This window comes from Sphaeramia orbicularis, chromosome 9 (assembly GCF_902148855.1).
Source record: "Sphaeramia orbicularis chromosome 9, fSphaOr1.1, whole genome shotgun sequence".
Classification (NCBI taxonomy): Eukaryota; Metazoa; Chordata; class Actinopteri; order Kurtiformes; family Apogonidae; genus Sphaeramia; species Sphaeramia orbicularis.
This window is the reverse complement of record NC_043965.1, coordinates 33,591,137-33,617,089: the sequence shown is the minus strand read 5'-3', so window position 1 is coordinate 33,617,089 and position 25,953 is coordinate 33,591,137. Positions and strand designations below refer to the sequence as shown.

General features: G+C 38.9%; 1 protein-coding gene across 2 annotated transcripts in view; it reads right to left on the bottom strand.

Moving 5' to 3' along the window:
• Nucleotides 1-25,271, bottom strand: part of si:dkeyp-14d3.1 (transmembrane protein 132C) — a 160,844-nt gene extending 135,573 nt beyond the window's left edge. For both annotated transcript variants that reach the window (XM_030144182.1, XM_030144184.1), the window contains exon 1: nt 24,345-25,271. In XM_030144182.1, the coding sequence (XP_030000042.1) occupies nt 24,345-24,438 (94 nt within the window). In that variant the 5' untranslated portion in view covers nt 24,439-25,271. The remainder of the gene's footprint in view (nt 1-24,344) is intronic.
• Nucleotides 25,272-25,953: the final 682 nt, after the last annotated feature.

Sequence of the window (25,953 nt, the reverse complement as noted above, 5' to 3'; positions counted from 1 at the left end):
TAGATAGATAGATAGATAGATAGATAGATAGATAGATAGATAGATAGATAGATAGATAGATAGATAGATAGATAGATGTGAGTAAGCAGGATTTATTTATTTATTTATTTATTTTAATAGAAATTCTGGATGAAAGACATTGAGAAAACTGAAGGTTGTGAAACTACTGAGAGCCTCTACCAATGAAATTATTTGAATTCTATTTAATACAAAGCAATGAGGCAAAGCTAGTGTACAAACAAAATCCAAAAGCACAGTCGTCTCTTGATAAAATGGTCTATTCTAGTGGAAAGAAGGAAATGGGACAGAAAATAGAAAATCCAATACAAATTATGTCTGAGCCAAAACTATTAGTGTGTCAAATAGAATATCATATATATGCCTTCACATTCAGTGATGTGCGTTTCTGAATAATGTTGATTTGACACAGATGTGTTTTAAACTCTTCAACTGGTTTGTATTAAAAGTTCAAGAAATCGGAAATAAGAAGGAGTATGTGTAGGCTGGATCACCTACAAACAGTATAAACATGCAAACCTAGTTTAAGACCAGCGAACACTGATGCTGACACCAAATCCATGAAGTGGAAAAATAATTATGTCCAAAGCCAAACAGAGTTTAGAACATTTCAAACCCAAATCCAACATAATCAGAATCATCCAACCTGTGTTATGAATTTAAACTGATAAATAATACAAAACTACTTCATGATGAATGACTCCCTCCTTTGCTCTAGGAGAAATTGGAAAACACAGTATGGACCTACTTTTCAGTCCTCAGTAGTTCTTTGTTTTTATATGCAGCAGGGATGTAGCTCGGATATTTGGACCCACAAAGAGGAAACTGCTTTTGGCACTATTGTTAAATAAAATAATCCTTTTGGAATTTGGGAGGGCCCTCTCCAGCTGTGGCCCCTACAACTGCCACTTATGCAGAGACGAGACATGGTATCTAGGGAGACATTTGTGTAACACCTACTACTTCTACAAATGTGAATTGAAAATATTTCAGCATTCATTTGCCAGTTGTATGTGTGGCCAACTAATAATACCAATACTCAATTTCCTGTTTGGTCCCTATGAAGTTGCAATGCTCAATATATTTTAATAACTCTTAGCAGCAAATCAGTTACATTCACCAGTTACAGTCACAGTCTGTGTATGCAGAGCAGGTGGAAAACAGTCCGTTTATCAAAGCTTATTAGCTGTCTGCTTGGCTGATGAGCATGTTCAGAGTGAACCAGAACAGTGGAAATACAAGCCATAAAACCTGCATCGAGTTAAAAGCCTCTAAAACACTGCAACAGCTGAGGGAAATTGGAGAGTTCAGTAATAATTTTCTGCAGGTTCATCATTACAAGGGACACTTTTCATATATAGCCCTGCAATCTAGTATAAAAATATTGATTAGTCCAGCTTTAAAACTTTCACATTTTTCTGTCATCACTTAAAAAGAAAGGGTGCATAAAACATGAGGAAGACAATTAAGTTTAAACTGCCAAAGAAACACAGAAAAAAAAAAGAAAATAATGATAATTCAACTGAGAAAAATGTCTATTTCAGCATACACTTTATGATCCACATCATGTATAATTAAATTTCCCTATTGTGTGGCATTAAATTCTAAAAGGATAGCCAAGCAAAATGCTGAGCCAGATAAATTCAAATGTTTGAATCTTTGTCTCCATTTTCCGTTTTTAATAAAAAGGCTTTTTTACTGCAGCTTTCTGCATAGAAGTGCTGTTGAGGATGTGTTTCCTTCACAGAGCAGCTCCCTGATGTAACCTCAGTGATAACAGCATCCAACAAACACTAACAATGTTTGCCTCATTATTGTATGTTACTATAAAAGCACTGTTTGATACTCTGACATGAGACATTTAGTCTTTCCTGTTATCTGTCACATGCAGGATGCAATGGAAGATGCATTTTATGAGGGAGTACTTTGGTGCAGACTATAACCCAGCTCCTTTAAATCAGTTACAGGTTATGCATGAAAGCTTGAAGGCACTCTGGTTGTATTTAAAAGGGGAATCCGCAGCCGCTGTCAGAATTAAATTATTTTCAGAGTTATATTGATTCTAAAAGTGTGCCATATAGTTTGGATGTCATTGAAAAAACTATCTGATGTCCCTTGTACATCGTCTATTTAAGTTTTTGCAGTTTCTGAGTTGACGAGCCAGAAGTTTTCTGTCAGACATGGCTGTGCAGAGGTGTGTGCAGCAGGGAAAGGCCGGTCCCAGATGAGTGCTAACTAGCCAAGCAGCACCCCCACACACACACCCCCACACCCCTATACTGAACCTCATGCAGACTCACTCATCCCACTGTTGGGGTTCCATGCTAGGATATGTAGAGCTGGAATAGGACCGATGGAGCGGAGAGCAGCCTTCACACTCACAGAGGCTGAGTAAATGAACAGCCACAATAGAGGAGTCCAGTGAGAGAGATGCCATGTTCCTGCTGCCCACTCCTGGCTGTAATAATATGGGTGGACACAGGAGAAGTGAATGGCTTCCTAGCTGGCTGCGTGGTCAGCTGCATGGCTTTTCGCTTCGTCACACACGTCAAAACAGACACGAAATAAGGAACAAGAACAAAGAACTCAATAGGAAGTAGCACAGGTTGATGGAAAGCAACAGGGAGAAATAAATAATCAAGTGGACTTCTGATACTTTGATTCCTGGATTCATGTTTTCACCTTCTCTTTCATATTCAGATCAAATACAAAAGGCTTTTGCAAATTTGTAGTCCAGATGTGATGTTCGAGAACCACAAAACAACAAATCATATTGCAAAGCTGACCGAGAAACGCTCTTTGTCAGGGTTTACAATTACACTCCTTTTGACCCTCATCCTGACCCTGAATCATTCTGAGCTTTGCCATGAATGCCAAACAGGACAGTGTTAAACAAGAGGGATGAGAGAAAGCTTTCTAGGCCCATCGAATTACCCGCATCATATTTCTCACCATGTTCAATTAATAAGGGCTATTGAATTTGTGCCCATGCGTCAAGAATAATAAATACAATATTTCCTTCAAGGATCATTTGCAGATGATTTATGATTTTGAGTCACCAAGAAATTCGAGAAAGAGGGACTGGAAAACGAATCAATACATGACACAGTATGGTATTACTTCATGTCAGCCTCCATAGAAAAGGAATCATTCAGGCAGATAGGAGTCTGTGTAGTCTACCTGGCTGATAACAAGGTGGGGGTTACAACTAGAATAGTTAACTTTAAAGATTTTCAAAGGAAATGTACTACACATGTGTCTCTTCTTTAGCTTTGAGATGAGCTGCATTCAATGGCCAATAATTGCTCTTGATTAAGGGTCAGTTTAAATTAGTCTATGGGAGTATGTATGCTGGTGACGCTGCTGCAGGACCTGCCGGGATGTTTGTTGCCTCGCCTCTAATGGATGGCCATGTTTAAGACGCTAAGAGCTAATAAAGAGTAATGGCCCTGTGGCTTCAGTGGGGAGGAGGAAGAGCTATTTTGAGTTCATGAGAGAAAGCATCATCTCGGGGATTAAAGAGTATCGACCGTTGAAGAGTAAACACTGCAATGCTGTGCCGCTGGCTTATTTGGTAAAGCTGTGGATGGAATAGACAAACCCAAATGGGCACTGCTCTTAGTGACTGGGAAGTTCAGTGGGGATGTCATTAAAGAATGCTGAGGAGGGCCTCCAGGTGCAGCGAGGGGGCCCGATATGTCTGAACCAGTGTTATCACAGCAGGGAACAGCAAACTGAGTGGCAAGATCCCTGGGCATCCTGCGGGCAGAGAACAACACCTCCTCTGTGCCATCCAGTGCACATGGCTAGAGGGGAAAGGGTCTGAGAGCTTTTGGCTTGTGTTAGGAAGATGAGACAAGCACATATCTGTGTGCCAATCAGTATTCCCCATGGCCCCTCCGGACTTCTCTAAAACATAAACTGGGCCCCCTTAATGAATCTCCTCTCTTCACACTGGCCTTTATTGCAAAACGATATCGTAAATCAGGCTAAATACAGAGGCATCCGTGGGGCAGAGTCAGTCGGCCTCTTTGTGAGTGCAGAGGGACATTAAATGCTGAGCGAGCTCTGTTAGGGCTGAGAAACAAGTGGACACAAATCCAACAAATACCCATTGGTTAGAAATAATGCAACAATTACAGAACAAATAGAGACCTGTAGACTTTGAAATTTTGCCACATTTTGTTGTATTGATCAGAGTTACCTTCTTTAACTGTGATCATCTTAACACTGCTCCAAATTGGTAACTAAAGGAAATCACAGTTTAGAAGATATTGAACATAAGCAGCAAAGACGATTGATTATCACAGGCAGTGCTGCAATTTTGTAGCACAGAACTGAAGTACTCGGCTTCTCTGATGACTGGAAAATAAAAAGGCTGCCTCTGACAGTGTGAGTGGGTGTCAATCAGAGTATGTTACTCTCCTTCTAGGCATGACAGAATCTTTACTAGACAGTGTGTAACATGTATAATGTATATACACAGCCTGGCATAAAAAAAAAGTCACAATGTTCCGTTGGACCACCTTTAACTTTGATTACGGGATGCAATTATTTCAATTACTGGATTCATTTTTGACTAAGATCTTGTTTTGATGATGAAGAATCGGATCATTGTGTAACCTGTTCTCCAATACATCCCAAAGATTCTCAGAGGGGTTCAGGTCTGTGGTGGTCAATCCATGACCATTCAGTATATTCAGCTCATCAGCTGACCCCATTTTTTGGATGCATAACGCTGAATCTAGACCTGACCAACTTCACCAACCCCAGATCACAACTCTGCCCTCAACTAGGCATGATGGGTAATCACTTCAACCACCTCTCTGTTCACCCTGATGTGCCCATCACTCCAGAACAGGGTCAATCTGGACTCAACAGACCACATGACCTTTTTTCCACATCTCCAGTGTCCAATCTTTACACTCCCTGACAAACTGAGAAATGAGAAGCTACACATCAGCTCTTATCAACGTGTTGGACAGTATATAAATAAATACATATTTGTGTGACTGTGGAATCATGGAATGATAGTGGTAAAAGCTGCAAGTTGATTAAATCAGTTTACAGAGAGGGAAGATTTAGCCTCAAATCCCTTTATTTATAACAAGGTGTGAAAAACAGAGCTAGTAAATGAAAGAGTTCTGTGCCTCTGCATTCTTAAGTGCCTCCTTATCCAACCCTGCTCCCTCCCCAAATCTGCTCTCCCCAAGGTCATTCACATACAGTGTAGGATGATAAATTCAGCCTGGAGCTCTCTTGACAAGCCTGAATTCCTATAAATGCAGCCATGCTGCGATGATTTTTGGCTAGGCGATGTTTATGAATCCTGTGCAGGCTTTTTCTCTAACCTCTCTTTTTCATGTTCTAGTGCATTGGACTATATGTTTTCTGCTAATGAATAACAGATCACTATGCTAATAGGTGACCCTGATCGGAAAACCTCACACTGCAACACTCATTAAATGGGTGTCTTTTGAAACTGAATAGTCCATTCAGATAAATTGCAGAGCAAAAAATTGAAGGCAGCAGTACACTTGAAGTCAAGAGAATGATGTGAAGGAAGTGGTGCAGGTGCAGATTTACATGGTGGGGGAAACTGAAGCAAGGATTTGTCTGCTAAAATTGAAAATACATCGTCTTGTGCCGGAAATTCAGAGTTATCCCAGCTGTATGACACCAGTTCATCTATGCACAAAGATAGAAACAGAACAGAGAGAGCTCTGGTAGAAAATAATCAAACAGTTCCTGGTGAGTCACTCTGTTCCAGCAGTCAAACAAAAATAAAACACAATTGTCTGGAAACTATTACATCTTTATTATGTAAGGATTCTAAACAATTCATATTATAAAACATACTAAGTTTTTGACATGAAATAAATGATATCTGTATAATAAGGGCCGGTTTCAAGTATGTGACAAGTGACAACCAAAAACATGAGTCATGTTATAATAATGCAATACAACAATACTGCTAATTCTGACTGTGACATCCTTTGTATAATTGTGAAGGTCAAGACATACATCAGTAACTTTATTTTCTGTTAACATCTTTGTCCCACAATCCAAGGCACAAGAGAAATAGAGGAGCTGCTTATTGCTGATGGAACAACAACATTAATACATTTCTCTTGTCAGCAACATACCCAAACCTATAAAGTGGTATAAGTTTCAAAAGTTTGTGAGTTTGGTAGTTTGCACCATTCTAAAACTTCCTCTTGACTTGAACGAAATAATCAGCCTTGCATGTCTAGAAAGATTTCAGCATTGAAGGTAGATAATATATCAGTTTGGTCAAAGCTAACAACATGTCAGTGACTTGATTCTATTTGTAACTACATTCACAAACCAAAAATTACAGGACTGGTCCTAATTTGTCCTCATGAACAACAATATGTTACTATGGCAAAGACAATGTTCCACTAATGCTCACCGTTATTAGACTGCAATCGTAAGAGTTAGAGTTAAAAATGCACTCTACATAGACATGCTGTATATCTACCACTTTATTCCTGCAGGAAAACAGGCGTCTCTTCTGTTTGCGCAACTGCACCAAAGGACTCGGCAAAACACAAAATGCAATTAATTAATTGACAGTGATATATTGAGGTTGTTGTCCCTTGCAAACATAAAAATAAAAAAGATCCTCTGATCCTCTTATTAGTGGTGCTGGTTGTGATGGGTGTTTCTGCAGTGGGGTCAGTGTTAGTTTAAAATGATATACACATTCTAAGATCTTTAATCCTTTGGACCTAAAAAATATATAATTCTTTCCTCCCTCTGTAGAATTAGTGTCCATTTATCCTGCACTGCCTGGTTCAACTCTAAAAAGAGCTTTTGTTGTGGCTCCAGATGGACTGGCTTTAAATCTGCAGTTTAACCTAAACCCTGTCAAAATAGGAACGAACTCCACGAACAAGTAGCTCTATTTTGAGGAAGGGGTAAGAAAGCTATTAACGCAAGAAGAGAAAAATGTTCCTATTTCAGACTTGATGAAAAAGAAATGCAATGTGTTTTCACACCACCAACTAAAATCTGTTAGTTCTAAAGAAATATTACCAACTAGTAATGCAGAGCACATTTTGTTTTTAAAGCCTTCCTCCCCAGCTGCCGACCAGAACTTTTTTTTTTTTACAGTGATTGACAGCAACTCACTCTAGACACAAGGAAACTAGTCAGCAGGAATCTTAAGACTAGCCTGAGACAACCGCAGACTACAAGATGTCTAATGCGCAGATAAGGGAGCAGCTGTACGTGGCCTAGAAGGCTAGAGAGGCAGCTTATTACCGTAGGGTTGTCAGTTTGACTCAGACTGGCAGAAAAATTGTTGGCTGTTGTACCCTTGAGCAAGGCACTTAACCCTCCATTTCCTCCCAGGGCACTTGATACGGCAACCCCATTGCTCCTAGTCTGCAGTGTGTGTGTGGTGTGTTCCTGCATGTTCTAGTGATGGGTTAAAAGCTAAAGGTTAATTTCAGTGTGTGGTGCGTGTCTACAGGGTGAGTGAAAAATAACTAGGCTTTAGAAATTGCTCATAGAATTTTTAGTATCATTGAAGTCATGACAAAAACATTTTTTAAACAGACAACACTAATGGGGATTTCTTATTTTCTTACTGTCTTATTTCTTATTCACAGATTCAGGAGGTTCTCAATGATATCCCAGACATTCCATCCCTGACTGGTTGACGCCACCGGTGTTTACGTTAAAATATGAAGATTTACTTTCATTTCCCATGTAATAAAGAACATTTATCATTTGTTTCAATAAATTTGTAATAGGAATATTAACATTAATGTTAATAAGATCTTACTACCCACTTTTATTCTCTGGTTTTTAATTCTGCGTAAGTTGTGTGGTCCTCTGTGTCTTTTATTTATTTATTTACTTATTGATTGACTTTTTTTGATTGTACTACTTTTAACTATTTGATTTTATTGTTTCATTTAGGGCATTATTGTAGTCCCATGTACTTATTTATTGTTTTTCGCATTTCTTTTAATTGTTTTATTGTTTTTATGATGTGCAGCACTTTGGAAACATTCTTGTTAAAATGTGCCATATAAATAAAGTGGATTGGATTGGGTATGGATTTTATTACCAATTTTTAATGCCTAGTTACTTTTCACCCACCCTCTATATACTATCTGAATAGGTGCACAACTAGAACCTTATAACTTTAGTTCTACACACATTTGTTGGATGCAGAGCACAGGCAAATGCCAAGCAATGTTTCCTGACAAGCTAATAGCTAGTCTGCAAAGAAGGAGCCAGTGTTCATTTAACACTGTGTAGTCTCAAAAAGGTGAAGTAAAATGTGAACATCCAGATATCCATTATGCATGGGCCTTTACTCTTGCAGGGCTGTGATTGGCCACTGGCATTTGTATCTGACACTGGCTAAGAAGCGGGAAACACACTGGGCAGGTCAGCAGTTTGTCACTTTCTCACTGACTTTCACACCTCCGGGTGAATTAGAGTCACAAATTAATCAAATACACTGCATGTACTTCAGTTGTTTACCCTGAGGAAACACACAGCAACAGACCACACAAGTCAACACACAAAGGCCAGAGCTGGGTGACAAGTTCAGACCACTAAAGCACACTGCAACGTCTTATTAAAACTTACATGAAATAAGTAATTGCATTAGTCATAACACACATTTGATCTTGACCCACGGTGTCCATAAATACTTGATTGCAGCAGACAAGGTTTTGTTTTGACTGCAAGACGTTACAGCTACATTTGCTTAACAGTCAGATAAGACACTTAAATAACAAAAACAAGAAATTACTCTCATACTTCTTCAACCAAGAATGATGCTTCCAAATGTGCAATTCTGGAAATACAATTGGAGAAGTAATGATTGGCAGGTATTAGAGTGATGGGGAAGGTTGCATCAGGGTGTCGGCTACTCACTGAAAATAAGCTTACAGATGGATTTTTTGAACTCACACATATTTGAAGTCTGCAAATCATTCCCAACAAAATCATTTTCATCTTGGCTGTTTCTAAGCTTGCTTCAGTATAAGAACTTTTAACACCCAAATGCATTTTTTCCTCCTCATACTTTCTGAATTTAATATTCTGTGGGCCAAATAGAAAGCTTTGATGGGCCCCAGTTGGCCTGCAGGACATCAGATTTTGATATCTGCAGTACAGTTTCTACCTGTACTGTGTACATTCCTCACAGTTTATCAGTCTGGTTGTTAATAGACGTTAAGTGCAGCTGCTGAATCCTCTTTGCTATGGCCTTGGTTTGAAAGTTACTGTGTGCTTGTTTAAGATGTATTACTGAGTACATTTCACAAGGTGATGCTTTATATCACTGCACGACACCAATAAAGTTAAATACACTGTGGCAAGTGACACACATATAGATCACATAAACCTCTGATTTGACACCTTGTCCATTTTATAGACTGATGACAAATCATGATGTCTTTTTACATTTAGTGAATCCCAAAACGGTCAAAAAAGTCACCTCGTAGTATGATTTGCCTGTCGCAATAGTCTCTAAATGGTCAAGCCCCTGAAAACCCATTGAATGTCTACTCATGAAAAGGACATCTGGAATGTTTATACATCTTCCACAAGCTACGCCATTACAGTAACAGCAGTAAAATGTTATCATCTGTTCCTTATCAACTTTATATAGCCCCAGAGAAGTTGCCTAGCCTCCAGAACACAGCTGAGGTTATGGTATTTTGAGGTGAAAAATATAAAATATAATGCATAACACAGCTGTTTCCTTTTATAAATTACACAATGCACTGAACATGTGCTAAGAAAACATCATGATGTCAACGGTGTTCCTAAAATTGTGTACCATGCCCAGTAGAAGACAGTGACATCTCATTAAAGCTATTACTGAAGCAGCTGTTTGAAAAGCACAATTGAAGGCAAAAACATGATCTTGACCTCTAAAAATATTACCTTGTTATATGTAATAAACTTTTGACACTGCAGGCAGTTCTGTGAGTTTCTTTACCTGCTCCAGACAAAAGAATTCAACACTTGAATTTAATGTATTTAGAATATATTTGCCTTTGTCATAAACCAACGCAGCATGAAAGCGTATGGAACTTTGGTTCTACGGATGATTCGGTGGCTTAACATCTTAACATCCGTCAGCGAAACCACAAAACCTTCTTCAGGTGACTGACGACCAATCATTCCACACTGCTGAGCTGGAAGGCGTTATTTATCCTCTAAAGTGGTCTGAAGAGGAGTGGGATAATGAAGGTATAGATGGCAGCGAGTTTTATAGAGGACTGCAGCTGGACTGTGTGACATAAAAAGCAGAGTGACATGATACAGGGAAGTACTGGAAAAATGAGTAAAACCAGTGAACTTGTCAGGAGTAGCTTTTAAGGAAATGCCACATACCTGCTTCTAACGCCAATTCATCTGGACACACAGCATTATATCAACAAACAACTCTATTCATTGCTCATGGCTATCTGGGGAATTCTGTCTTTGAAAAGCAGCATTAGAGACGAAGTGAGTTGCTATAAATAAAGAGTAGTTTATGCTAGATTGATATTTAACCCGCCCCCCAAAGGGGGGGCAAGGAGTACTGTTTTTGGTTTGGTTTGTTTCTTTGTTTGTTTCTTTGTTTTTAACACTCTAGCAGCAAAACTATCAGTTGCATTCACACCAAATTGGGTTCATAAATTGCCAGTGACCCAGCATAGATCCCATTACATTTTGGGAACAGTAGGTCTAAGTTCTGTTTTTTTTTTTTAATGAATTTTTACTTTTTTTTTCCCATTTACTTATAATGGCTGAAATTTCAAATGTCTCTAGCAGCAAAACTGTTGGTTGAATTCATACCAAATTTGGTTTATTGATTGCCAGTGACCCAGAATAGATGGCATTACATTTTGGGAAACGTAGGTAAAAGTTAAATTTTTTATGATTTTTTTTTCAGTCTTTTTTTCTTCTCCTATTTACATATAATGGGTGAAATTTCACGTGCCTGTAGCAGCAAAACTATTGGTTGTATTCACACCAAATTTGGTTTATAGATTACCAGTGACCTAGAATAGATGTGGTTACATGTTGGGAATAGTAGGTCAAAGTTCAAATTTTTTATTAATTTTTTTTTTTAGTCTTTTTTCTTCTCCCATTTACTTGTAATGGGTGAAATTTCACGTCTATAAAACCATCAATTTTGTTCCAATTTACTTCAGACTTGGCACATGCATAGAGCCAATTGATATGCTGACTGATACGCCAAAATATGCTACAATATGCACAAGGGGTGGGATTTGTTGTGCCTGGCACAACTTGTTTCATGTAATTTGGTTATTTCAGGGAATAATAATAATAATAATAATAATAATAATAATAATAATAATAATAATAATAATAATAATAATATTTGAGGTAACTATAGCCAGGTGGGATTTCAAGGAATCTCTGAGCAGTCAGTGTGAAAACGTGGCTCACTGGTTTAGTCATATTGCTACCATTAATATGACTGAATGCTTGACACTAGGTATATGGTTCTGTTTCTGTATCTCCACTGCCTAGTTGTTACAGCATTGCTCTATTTCTTACAACATGAAGAGATATACCAAAAATAAATCACAAGTTCGCTTCTCTGAAATTGTGTGCGACTCTAGATTCCTTATCAAATAATTGATAGTATTCCTCTGTATACCTCGCTTTTGGGTTTATGTACTTTGTGTAAGGGAGGTTTGTACTTGTGTTTTTAGTTTTGTTCTGTTGTCTCAGAAGTGGTTCATGTTTACTGTGCCATATCACAACAACAAGAGAATTCCTCTTAACTTCTCATCTATCTTCATCCACATACAGTAAGACTGCTGTCAGAGAGATCAGCCCACCTCTCTCTTCTATCAGCTCTCTCCAAACATATTTCCCATTCTGTAAAAGTTGCCATCTTGACATGCAGGTCAGATCCTGCATATTTCTTAGACAAACACCGGCCTCAATCTTTGAAAAGGCCAGATAAGTACAATTCCTGACATGCTTAGTTGTTCTATCCTTATCATGTTTTTCCTCACTGCTTCCTTGTCCTCTGGCGCTGGAGAGTATCAGTTGGTGAAAAGCATTTGGTTTCTTTTTGTTGCTGGTTAAATTAGCTATCCTGCACATGGCATGTGCAATTAGGGATGGAGCAGAGATTACATCACTCTGAATTTCAGCGGCTGCCATAGTCCCAGAACATCTAATTACAGGCTCTTCACACAGCAGTCTTCAAGGTTCTCTCAGATTGTACAAAACAAAACTGCAATAGAAATCAAATGCAGTCCAGCAGGGCAAAGATCCATTTTCCATCTGCTTGTTTGTACTTTTCTTCATTTCATATAACTTAACATGCCTTCCAAGTGCATCATGTCATGGTCTTCATTACTGTCAATGGATTCGTGCCATAAATGAAGACTGGAGTGAAATGTGAGGGGGCAGCTGTGTTTTACTGTTTCAGCACACAAGTAAAACCATCTACTGTGAATAAAAACCTTGACCAATGAACTCAAAAACAGCAAAAACAGCCAAATCAAACCTTGATATTGGTCTTTTCCTTCTGTAGAAAATCTAAACACACTGTTTAACAAATAATTATTTAAACGTTTTTAATGATTTTAAAGATGAAAAAACTAATATTCCACTTGAATATTTAATACATTATTACATTATTTAATACATTCCACTTGACTTTTTGACATGCTTGGCACATTCTAAGACCAACACATTCAACCATTTGGAAACCCTTCATGGACTATACAAAAGGAAATGTGTCCTCAGTTCTGTCTTGGGCTTTCATCTGCTCTTAAACAGACTCTTATTATACAGAAATGAATGTGATAATCTTTCTCTATGCTGACTGTCTCTAATTTTTTAAACATTTTTTTGAATGTGGTGCGGAGCAGTATTGTTTTGTTCTGTTTTGAAAAATGAAAATGTAATAAATTTATTCTTTGAAGAAAAAAAAAAAGGAAAAAATACTTAAGCTGAAATAACGAGTCAGTTATTCAAATAATCAATTGACTGGTGGCTGAAAATAATTGGCAAATGATGAAAACAGATTACTTTTTTGTCTCCTGGAAAAAAAATATCCTAGCTGCTCCAATCCTATGTAGCATATGAATAAAACTAATCCCAATTATGTTTCTGAGCAGGTGGAAAGGGTAGTATTCAGAGTTGCATTAACACCCTTATATAGTTTTATTCCCAATTTGAATTAAACCATAATATTTTTAGGCTAATCCTCTGTTATCATTGGGGTCATTCCATCTCTGCCTGGTGTGGCGCCTTCCAATTTGTATGAAATTGAGGGCCTCGGGGTTAAGAGGAGAATCTGCAGGAGCAGATAGTGGTTCAGAATGAGCCATGGCAGAATGTGCTAACTGGCAGCGCTGCCCCTCCTGGCCTGGGTGACACCACAGAGCTCCACAAGACCATTGACTCAGTACTACCACAATGTCTGTGTTGTGACTGGACAATCTAATCCTCCCTCGTCATCAGCTCACTGTCCCCAGGCAAAAGAGCTACAAAACAGCATAAACTGGACCACGCAGCCAAAAACTGAGGACTGGAGGCTGCTGGACAACAGTGAAAATATATCACAGAAACTAAAAAACAGAGTGTACAGAGGATATAAAACAGTGTGGCAATGCTTATATTCAGAAACTTAATGTGCTCTGTGCTCTTTGTCTATGCATGGAGTCACGCAGACTCAGAGAGTTCGCTCAGGGGAGTTCATTAAGTTACAGCCACTCCTGCCAGACTAACTTGTACACTGATTGTACTCTGAGGTGGCCATTCCTTTCACACTGATTAGAGACCTGTGATTGTGTCAAGACTGATTGGGGACATACACATACACTGGCACTGCAATTACACCAAGTACCATCTAGGCTAGCCAGTGGTTGAACTGTACTTCAGGTCTTTTACAATTATCTCAACTGTAGTCAACGAAGAAATAATTATTCTGTAGAGGTATTTCAGCTGAGTCCCGGCTTCAGAATCAGCAGTGTATGAAGCACACAGGTGTCCAAGTAGTCTTAATTATATGGAAATTAAAATAGCTTTGAAATAACGCAATTTATTATAATTTTGCATTCTAAACTACACATCCACAAGCCTTCATTTGGTTCCTACCCACAGCTCATGACCATAGGTGAGAATAGGAACAAAGATCCTATTTCATAAAGATGAGAGCTTCGTTTTTTGGCTGTGCTCCCTCTTCACCACAGATCGTTACAGTGTCTGCATTATTACTGACGCTGCCTGTCCATCCTACCCTCACTCATGAACAAGACCCCAAAATACTTAAACTCCTCCCCTTGGGGGCAGCAACCCAAAGAGAGCATTCCACCCTTCAAACCACCCAGAGATCCATGGCCTCAGACTTTGAGGTACTAATGCTCCCCCCAGTTGCTTCACATTTGGCTGAAACCCCCCTTCCCTATTGCAAGCTGAAGGTCACAGTTTGATGAAGCCAACAAGACCACATCATCTGCCAACCTGGACACCCTCCACCCCCTAGCTGCATCTAGAAACTAGTCAGTCCTTTTGTTTATTTCATGCTCAGTCATGATATTCAATCTACAATGATGTAAAGCTAAAGCCCTATTCACATTGGACTAATATAACCTGTGGACCTTCTGTGGTTTGAATGAACCAACCATGGCTGTGTTTCATGTGGCGCATTCACACAGAATGTCTGATTTTTACTGACATTACTCCACAGTACTGATGTCAAGGGCAGGTTCCCCACTTACAGATAACTCTTAAAAAAACAGGAAAATGTTCTTTAGTATAGCTGTCATGCATGTCATTCATCCATCTTTTCAGATGTCGCTCTTCTAGAAAATTTAAATTAGCTCTTTCAGTGAACATCCTGGCTATACTGCGACATGAGCCTCCTGAATTTCCACCTAAAACACTGATAAAACTTAGATTTATCACCACCAGTGCAGCGTCCACCATCCTTAAGCAGAAAACAGGCTGAATAAATGCAGAGAGGAAACACAATGTCACATATCCTACCATATTACAGAGAGGTTGATTCGAATGAGGCTAATATTATCACTGGACCTCTGTGTTTGCTGAAATAGGGTAAGTCATTTGGAATTCTTACTTTACAAATTACACATGGCTGATTCACATGAGATTAAAATTGCAGATGACCTCCATAGCTATTACAAATTACCTGAGGTTCAGAGGTAACACTAGTCCTGTGCAAATGTGGTTTTAAGAAAAGCACAAAATGGTCTCATTCAGGTACTTGAGTAATTGAATTACAATTCAGTGATTTAATATTTTTGGTAAATTATCAGTTTTTGTAATTTCTCTCTTGTTAACGAATTTGACCAATGAGTTTATAATTTGACAAACTGTCTCACCCCTTCTTCACAAAAATATATAAATCTTTGAAAAAGCCTAATTTCACCAGTGAAAACTTCATTGAGTTACACCGCAGATGGCTGCTTATATTGCACAAATCGCATAGTTAATCACCACTGAAAATGACTTTTCAGCTAAGTAAGATAAAGCTATGGCTGTTGTGGAAACATAAGTTGCATGGTGTGCTCAAGATCTCATTCTTCCATATTTTGCCTCAGCAGCGATGCCTTATTATTCCACAGGTTTGCCCTTTGATCTGGCTGATGAGAACAGATTCCTTAATTACATTCATTTGTGACCCAGATATAAAGCACAGAGCCGTTTCACTGACAATAAATATGTTGATTCATGCAGTCATTGTTTCATATCACAAGTTTTTATTTATTTTTTGCTCTAAATTATAAAATGTGCTGTGTCAGTGGCACCTTTCTATCTGCCGTAATTCATTCCTCATCCGGCTGTATATCATTTTTCTGTCACAGATGAGAGGGCGCAGCAAACTTCTCAGTCTTGTTCTGACTAAAGCAGACAATAGTGATTATTCACAAATACAAGGATCTCCTCAAAGAATAGAACTAATATATTTCAAAATTAAAATTCAGTGGTAGTTTTAAGGCTGCTGCTCAGCATTCTGCTGCATGAGCGCACCACTCTGAATCACAAAGAGGCACATGACTCCCATTTTAACATAATCTTGACAATCAATCAGCCACACCACAAAGAAGTCAATGGGCCTTGACAATATGTACCTGTCAGATCATTGCCTCTAATGCATTAAGCTCTGATGCCTCTGATAGACAGCGACAGCTCCACACACAACAAAGTGCTCCACTCTCTCAGATGTACTGACAGCCTTTTGTCCAGCCACCTGCCTGTGATTATTCCAATCAAAAATGCATAACCAATTGGAGTTATAGATGAAACTTCACATGCAGGAATTAAGCCTGACGCAGCCAAGAAACAGAGGCAGAAACATGCCGCTCAAAAAGGAGACAGCAAATGTCTACACTCTGGTTTAGAGCTGCACAATATATTGTTTGAGCATCGTCATCGCAATGTACGTGTGCGCAATTGTCACATCACAAAGTCCTGCAATATAGGAGGCAAATGAACTCAACATGTTCTCACCTAATTTCAACCTGGGTACCTGACACAAACTGTGCGCAGCGATCCCCCAATCACAATCGTTCTTAATCAGTTTGCCGAAGCAGACCATGCCCCGTTAAATGGAGTGAGTCGCTGGTAACAACATTGAAAAATGAGCAACAAACAAGAGAAAATCACCGAAAACGAAAACTTGGTGCCAAAAAGAAAAGCAACGTCAGTTATCTGGAATTATTTCAGCTACAAGAAGGATGATATTGAAACACGTATTCTGTGTCGACAGTGTCTTCCACCTGTTGAGGAAACACAACTAATTTGTTTGACCATTTACGTCGGCACCACACAGCTATTATATCCTCCTGAGTGTTTTTTTCATACAATAATATGTATCGCACGGTTAAAAAAATCGCAATGTCAGTTTTTTCCAACATTGTGCAGCCCTACTCTGGTTAAAGGAAAAAGGACATTCAAGTTACTTTTCTCTAGTTCATGTTATAGTTATGCCTGCAGAAGACACACTAGTTACAGCAAAATAAAGTTATCGACTGTATGATTCATATTGCACCAGCTTTAATGCAGGATATCTCACATAAATATCCAATAATGCTGGATGCTGTCTTAGCAGTTTCCAGAGAAAGCACCCTCGCTAATGACATTTTATTAATGTATTGAAGTAATAAAAACATAATGCACAATCCAGTCTCCAGTCTGTTGTTTTGTTATATCAGATCAGTAGATTTCACATTACAGTAAACACTGCAAATGTAGTTTTATCTCCCCTCTGATGTAGAATAAAAAGGATGAGCTGGTGAGAAAGCAAAAGAAATATTTACAGTATATAATAGAGAAATAGGTTAGATTACTGAGTCATACATCAGCAATGTTGAGATGTCAGAGTGTTGTGCATGGGAAAAGTGTAAAAATGAAAGAAATGAGCTGCAGTCCTAAGTTTCCTGTTCTGTGTAGTTCCAGCAAAACAGAATAAACAGAAGAAAACATCAAAGCATAAGTTCAGTGCTGGAAAAAATTACTAACGACACTGCACCCTAGTATTTTTAATTCTTTGCTGAGAATATGATTTTAGTGACAGGCCTTGTGTTACAAAACGATTGCATGATCATAGTATCTGCACTTAATTCCACACTCGTGCAACCTCAGGAAGTGGCTGCTTTAGGGGATAGTCATGTCAGTCTGGGGAAATACTGCTGTGGTTTAAAGATGAACAGGGATGAGAGGAGGATTTGAGAAACTGATTATGAAGTTGTTTCATTTCCTCAGAATCAGTCCCAAAAAGATGCTTTAAACTCTGGTACAACTTCACAATAATTTGTGTTGTCGCTGCTGAGGTATTGTGACATTATCCTACTACATAAAATGTGCTCCTCTGCTCCACTCTACTTTCTCCCTGATGCACTACACACCCCGTCGACGCAGTCTGGCTGGCTGTGAAACCCCCGACAGATTTATGAAGAGGAGGTCTTCTGTTCAGACACAACTATCCACTGATGAGAGTACGCACAAACACTGCATCAGCATGTTTGTCAATTATTACAATGACCCCCACTCCCCTCAAGTACACACATCCACAACCCCTCCCTTTACAGCTTTTATGCATTTTCCATCCATTCACCTTCTCTAATCATGAAATTGATTAAATTGAATGTGAGATCACGCCTATTAAAAAGAGGCAATTAACAGAGGGCAGATGTGGTGTGTGGAAATATTATAGAACATTATACTGATGATATATGAATTTATGGGGGCAAAAACTCTCTCTAGACACAGTGGTTGGAGAGCTACAACGTATGCCTCCCACACACATTTTAAGTATAATGAGCATGACAGCAATACAAGGGATTTGGATGAGTCCTCCTACTCAGTGCCTTTATAATGGTCATTATACAAACAAAGGTGCTGCATTTCAACTACAACCCTGTAGTGTAAAACCTTTGTGATGGTTGTTAATTACACAGCAGAGAAGTTCAAATGCAGCTACCATTCCTTCTGCTGTCCTTTTATGATTCTATACAGAAGCTACAGAAAAGACCCAAGCAAAGACAAATTGGATTTGAAGGGAAGGGGAAAATCTGCCTCTTTTTATCAGTGCCCTCCGTCGCAAATCTCCGAAGTGCACCACAGTGTACTCAAAGCACAGCTGTAAGATAGCCTTGATAAAAATACCACCAAGCCAGGGATTTCTTCTGTTCTTTTCATGTTCTCTGATCCAGAAATAAACACCAGAACTGAGGAACTGCCAACAAACCGACAAATTACATTACAGTTCTTTATCCAATCTAAACTCACTTAAGACAGCGGCTCATTTAAGTTCTAATGACCATATGTCACTGATAAGGATATAATTGATGAGCTGTCATTGCACTAAAACATACAGTTCTCAATAAGAATCCCTAAATTTACAGTTTTCCTGTGCAAGGTAGAATGATGAAGATGTTTCTCCACACCAAGTGGCTTGATATTGAATAACAACAACCAAATTAATAAAACATAAAATCTGCTATTTGATAATTACCTGAATTTTATTAAATTAACAAGACAAGAGGAAAGATTTTCAGTGTGTCCCCTGGCAAATTTTTAAATATTTCTACACAAATCAAAATTAGATTCTGTGTGAGAGAAAGTAACACTTCCTGTGAGGTTGCAGAATATGTGACGATCATGAGTGGGAATGGACGGACGATCACCACAATATCACCCATCAGTTTCTAAACTGGCATTTTGAAACAAGTAATATGCATTTTGGGCATTGCTGTGTTTACTTTCTGAAGTAGGAAGTGACCATATTTGGACAAAACAGGCAGAACTACAGGAGCTTGAGGGGTCAGAGGTGAGCTAATGCTAAATGCTAGCTTACTGACATAGTAAAAGGGTAAAAGTCATTAGGAATTCCATAATGAAGTCATTTTTCAGTCTTGTTAGTGGAACCTTTAACTGCAACCACAATGATGCTGTCTGTTTGGGGAAAAAATGTGTTTTATTCAATAAACCAAAACTCTGAAAGTCTGACTTCTGTCTGGCAGGTGAGTGAGCTGTCATACAGACCTGTCAATCAAAGACCAACACCGAAGACGTTAAAGGTTCGATTTGATTTGAGATGTAATTAACAGAGGAAAACTTTAGAGATTCACCACCAGATCACATTCCAAATAAAATGGATGAGACGAACATGGCTCCAGGGGAAAAAAATGAATTTGCTTAGTATTTTTAGGGAGAAGTTCCACCTAAGGCTGTGGAAACCAGAGCTTTTTAAAGCCAATCACAGAGGTAGAAGAACTTTAAGACAGTAAAGTATGGGCTTGATTTTGGAGCAGAGGATTGTAGGAGCAAAGATTTTAGTATTTGGTCATCTATAGTGCATAATATTGTGAAAATATTCAGTACGTCTGGGGATATTTCAGCATGTATAATGAATAAAGACACTTTTGCTAAGAAGAACTTTGGAAAACTGTTCTGACTTAATACAGTCCACTGCTGCTTCCACACAAGACGGAGGTCCTGTGTTAATTCTGTGCAGAAACACCATCAAGTACTCAGGTCCTGAGCTCATCTCAGATGGGCTGAAAGATGTGGCAAATGTATGGTGTGGTCAGACAAGTCCATATTTCAGCTTGTTTTCAGGAAAAACGGACAAAAAGATGAAAAAGCCCGTCTAGAGTCAGTAATGATATGACGCTGCATCAGTGCCCACATGACTGATCTGTATGTGTGTCAATGTGAGTTTTACAGAGACATACACTGCTATCAAGTCAACATTTTCCACTACATTTGTGGTTATTTCAGAAGGACAGCACCAAGCCTGATTCTGCAGAGGTTTCAACAATGTGGTTTCACAGTCACTGAAAGTGTGTTTCTGTCTCCTATTGAAAATGAACTTCATGAGGAGGAAAATTTAACAACACCAAGGACTGTTGAGCAGCTCAAGTCTTGTAAAGTATGAGGAAAAACTCCTCTTGCAAAAGTGAAACAATTAGTATCCTCACTTCTCAGATGATCAACGAATGTGATAAATGGAAAGTTGATGCAAGTAGTGGTAACTCTCTGTCCCAGATGTTTTCTTCAGTGCTGGAGGCATTGAAATTCATCTACATTTGTTTATACTCACAAATTACAACAGTAAGCTGATCTGTGAAAACACTGAAATCTTTTCCTTGTAATTTTGTTAGCTGAATTCACTTGAATTAACAAATCACAGACTTTAGTTTTGAATGGATTTCAAAAAATGTCCCGCATTTCTGGAAAGGGAGCATGACAGGGTGCGAATGAGAACATTTCTGACCCAATTTCAAAGCATAAATACATGAAATAAGCTCTCTCTCTCAGCTGGAGGTTAACATGTTTTGGCATGGAATACATTTGAAGTGAGTGCAGTTTCCTCTCATTTTTATACAATCATTGATGTAAGTTTTGAAGTTGAACTAGAATTAGCTTCTTTTGGCTCTGTCTGTGCCAACCAGTCACGTTGTTGTTAACATCCATGCATGTCCATGCTAATTAAATAATAAGTGCTGAAGGTGTTGAGGGTTGAGTTGCTTTACTCTAATGCAGTCACTTTGTCGTGAGAGATTAATGTGAACAACTACGGTTGTGTGGATTTGTTGCTGGTATTATTTGTGCTGTCGTTGTTTATGATATTCTGTTCATGTTTTCTTTTCTTATATTCTTCATTTAATAGGTCTTAATTATTTTATTTTATTGTCATTTTTTGTTTGTTTGTTTTTTCTGTCTTTGTGCCCAGTTTACTCATTGCTTGTTCTAGTTATTATTACCATCATTATTATCAGCATGGTTGTTATTGTTAGTATTGTTAATATTTTAATGTGAGGGTCTTTGCCCCCTTCTTCCTTTTTGTCCCCCCTTCATTCTTTCCTTCTCTTCTCCATCTTTCTTCTCCTCCCCCCTGTTCCTCCATGTCAGGTCTGGCATCAAAATGTGGTTCAACTAAATTCAAAATAAAGACAGTAGAATATCAAAGGGAGCCTCATATACTTTATGAAGTTTCCCTTGGCAAAGCAAATTTGTTCAGCACAAAAAGGCAGACAGACCACCATTCTGCTGTTAGAATGCTGGACAAGACAAGTTAAAAAAAAAAAAAGAAGAAGAAGGTGTTGAGGGAATGTTTTAAATGTACATTTTCATTTTTGTATGATTCTTGTGAATAATTTTGAATGAGAAATTTTGAACATTGTTTTCAATTACAAACTATTTTAAGAGTAGCTCAGACAGCTGAACATGATGAAGGAACAACCACCTGATTCTAAATATAACCATAATCAGTGAGGTTATGATAGACTTCCAGGTGAACTGGAGGATCTCTATCCTGGATGTCAACCTGGGGGAGGAAGTAAAGCAAATGGACTTTTAAATCAATAAAAACCTGAATTGATCTCACAACACTCAAGCTCTTTTCAGACATTATAATCTCTCTGTGAAGATGACATTATTGACTTTTTTGATAACAAATGCTATTACTTCATCATTTTATCTTATTGATCACCTCTGTGACAATTTGGCATAATCTGTGTGTGAAATATTGAGTCATGACTTGATGGGTGATTTGTAAGGCTGGTTTGAACTTTGACCTCTGTATTCTAATCAGTTCATCCTTCAGTCCAAGTGTGTCTTTGTGTCAAACACTGCATTCTGTCAAGGTGAGACACTGCATTCACAAGAATGGCATGGACAGACCTACAGACCACCCAAAAACCTAATGTCTCCAGCCACAGCTGTCGCTGACATGGAGGGATGAAAAAATGCACAATTTTCTGCACATGCAGTATGTCACCTCTCTCTCATTTCTTGCTCCTTGCTTGCTCAAGGACATGTGTTGCGAGGCTTAAAAGACTGCCAGGGGCAAAGAAAGGAGCTGGATTTTGAGCCAGTGTACAGAGATACAGGGCCACAGCAGTGGACCGTTCTGAAGACAATTACTGATAATAACCTCCACTGAAAGGGAACCCACGAATCTCTGTGGGGTTAATAAAAATGCTGGTGTTCCAAAAAAAAAATCCCACAGGACCAGTCGCACCCATTGAAAGGGATATCAGTGTATGAGGACGGACACATGGTGGAGACAAGAGACAGTACAGGCCGTGTGCTTAGTATTTAAAGACATGGAATAAAGGCTATCCTTGTTTGATCCCTTTTGGATCTAGTTAAGCTCAAGGATAAGATGAAGGGAACAGTCCTCACAAGAAGCCCACTGAGGCTAGAACTCACCTAGAAGCATATATATATATATATATATATATATATATATATATATACATATGTGTGTGTGTGTGTGTGTGTATATCACACACACACATAAGGGTGTGTGTGTGTGATATCTACCTTTTTCTGGTAAAATTTTAGCGTTTTAAAGGTATTACTCAGGGTCACACCAGAATTCCCTAAGTCTTCCCTCCCTAATTATGGCGTCCTTATGCTGTGCAGGCATTTTTCTAGCAGGGATGTGATCCACTCATTTCCTGGAGCGTGTTATCAATTTTCATCACTATTCACAGTGAGAAGCTGTGTCCTGCAGCTTTATGACATACAATGCTCAATTAGGATCATACTGTGTATGGTTACTGCGAAGGCCTTGGCATATGGCAAACATCATTACCATACACTTCAAGCCAGCGAGTCAGCACTCATAATAGGGGCACTGTCAAATAACAGTCATCCTCTGGGCTCCACAAAAGACAAATCACCGAGGTGTATGTGCTCAATGGTTCTGTGAGATACAGTTTGACAGAGTCTGTAAATGTATGACCTTTAATTGTGACGGGAATTACATAACTGGGTTTTGTGGGATTTATATAAATCATACAGCAAAATAAGAAGATGTTGATTCCTTTTGTTTTGAAAACAAAATTTAATGAAGAGGAATCATGAGTTTCATTACTATGGTTATTTGAAACAGAAAAAGTTCCTTTAAAATCATATACGAAGCCAGGAAGTGTCTGATAATCAGTCGTAGAGGACAAAATAAATTGCCTAAATAATATTTTGATATAAAACTTTTCCTGAAAGACAAAGCAGATTCATTAGCCGACCAGCTGCTGTCTGAGAGTACATTCTCACTGCAAATGCCAAACTAAAAGCTACTCTCCTCCTTATGGCTCCGAATGATTGATGGACTGTCTTGTGCTCAGAAACAGAAATAATGTATACATTGTCAAGGACTCAGCAAGACCTGTGCTGTACCAAACAGATGTTGTCTTTCATAACCACCAGTAACATTTGTATTGGCATGTTGTGCTTTGAGCTATAGAGCTCTCACCACTGCAGGTCTCTGTAACTTTTCTTGTAAAATAATTATAGGCTTTGAGATACATTTTAAGTAATAAGTTGACAAGCCGATAGGGAATAAAGCCCCGTAGCTGCTGTTGCACAAGAAACTCATTTTGAAATATTCATGAGATAAATGTTATTTAAGGCCAGAGCTGCTCTGGGTATGGTGAACAGGTGTAAGGCGTCTGAGCGCAGGCATTTCTGTGCTCCTCTTCATACACAATACAAAGAAACATTATGTGTAATAATAGTTTCTGAGTATGACCAACATGGCAGCTCTGCAAAAGGGACTACTACTATGTGGCATGCATATATATTTGAAAGTGTATTGTCTCCTTCAGTCTGCAATGATTCCATAATGTTGCATCTCCATGTATCTGAGGTTGGATTTGTGCCTTAATCATAACAAAGCCAAGCTTCGAGATGTCTAATCTCCAGGCTACGGTTTATGTTCAACTTCTTAATGTGGGGTGGGACATTCTTTGTAGCAAGGGCATATGTGGGAAAACTCAAACACACACAGGCGAGTAGGATGAAAATGTTCTTACCTCCCAAAAGTAACACCAACGACTGAAGCGCAAGGAAAAGCAACATGTTTCTTTGAGTCCTTAGGAAAACAAGAAGAATTCCACAAATACACATGAAAGTCGAAGTGGCTTAATTTAAAGCAATAACTCAACCTGCAACATCGTTGGACAAAAAAGAAGAAAAGGCAATTTATCATGAAAATAACTGGAACTTCATCTGAATGTTAAAAAATCATCGTGCGTAAAAGGAAAAATGCAGGCTTTTTCATGAGTGTCTTGTCTACTTCTTAGTCGATTTCTCATCTAAAAATCTCAAAAATTGAAGAGGATGAACTTGCGTGCCGCTTTGCATGAGTCCTGCCAGCATTTTTAGGAGAGAAAACGAATGCTTGTAAAATACTTAAGAGCCACAATGAAACGGCAATTCGCCAAAAAAAAAAAAAAAAAAGTCCCACAACAATCTTCTCGTGGAACAAAAAAAAAAAAAAAAGTGTGCACGTTTTCAACCCCTTCTCCTCAGTTGTTCAGTTGTTCTTCCGTTTATTCTCCGGATAACCACGTTTTCTAAGTTGCTGAGTTGTGCGTAAAGTCTGAAAAAATAGGACGAAGTCAAACAGTTCCCACCCGGCATCATGTGTAATAAATATATAAATGTAAGGAAGTTCAGAATGAATCATAGGTCACTGTACATCCACAGCTAGGGGAGCCTCGTCGTGTCGTGAAGTCCTAATCGTAACTCCAGCCGCACACAGACACGGCAGAGCGCACGGTGCTGTGATCCCGGAGCCAAATGTTGAACTGCCACCACTAATTAGACTCTGGCACTGGTGGTTCAGATATTTCCCGAAATCCAGGCTTCAGCCCTTCATCTTTCTGTTAATGTGGGTAGGCTATGGGCTACAGTTTCAGTGGAGCTTACGCACTGTTGGTCTGTCCAATGCGCATCGAGAAAGAAGCAGAGGAGAAGAAAGCCTGTAGCAGTGACAATATCTGCCACATTTACCAAAGGGTGGGGAGGAGGAGGAGGATGAGGGGGGGCGTGTGGCGTTTCAGCAGCAAACATGACATCTCATACGTGATGGTGGGAATAAACAAAAAACTTTTCTATGCGTCTTTGTTTGGGTACATGAATTTACGCTCTACCCAAACGCACCTTTTTCGGGTATAGTTCATAATACAGGACAGTCACCACGCGTGCGTATAAGGTCACTTCTTCACAAGTGTCCTTTAGTTTCCTAACAGCATCACTGACCTCTGTTAACAAAAGAAATGACTTTTAAAGTTGACATCGGACATTTCCACTTGAGCGCCTTATTGCGCCACTTGGCAGGCACTAGCGACCTCATGTGGAACTGAGCCGAAAAGAGTTGGTATATATACAGGTAGACACACAGAGGAGGATGCAAACTGAAAGAAAAGGTTGTTCTGTTTACTTGGGTAATTCAGCACTTTGACTTCCTCGATCCAGTCACTGCGGTGCATTCAGGTGCTCAGTGACAGTGAGTGTTCCGTCCTCTCTGCTTTTATCCTGCTCAAATGTCTCCCTTTCCATTCGTAGACCTACATACATCTTTTATTCCATATTTATCCGAAGTCATGAGGCGTAAAGGTCTTTCCAGGTGTACATTTT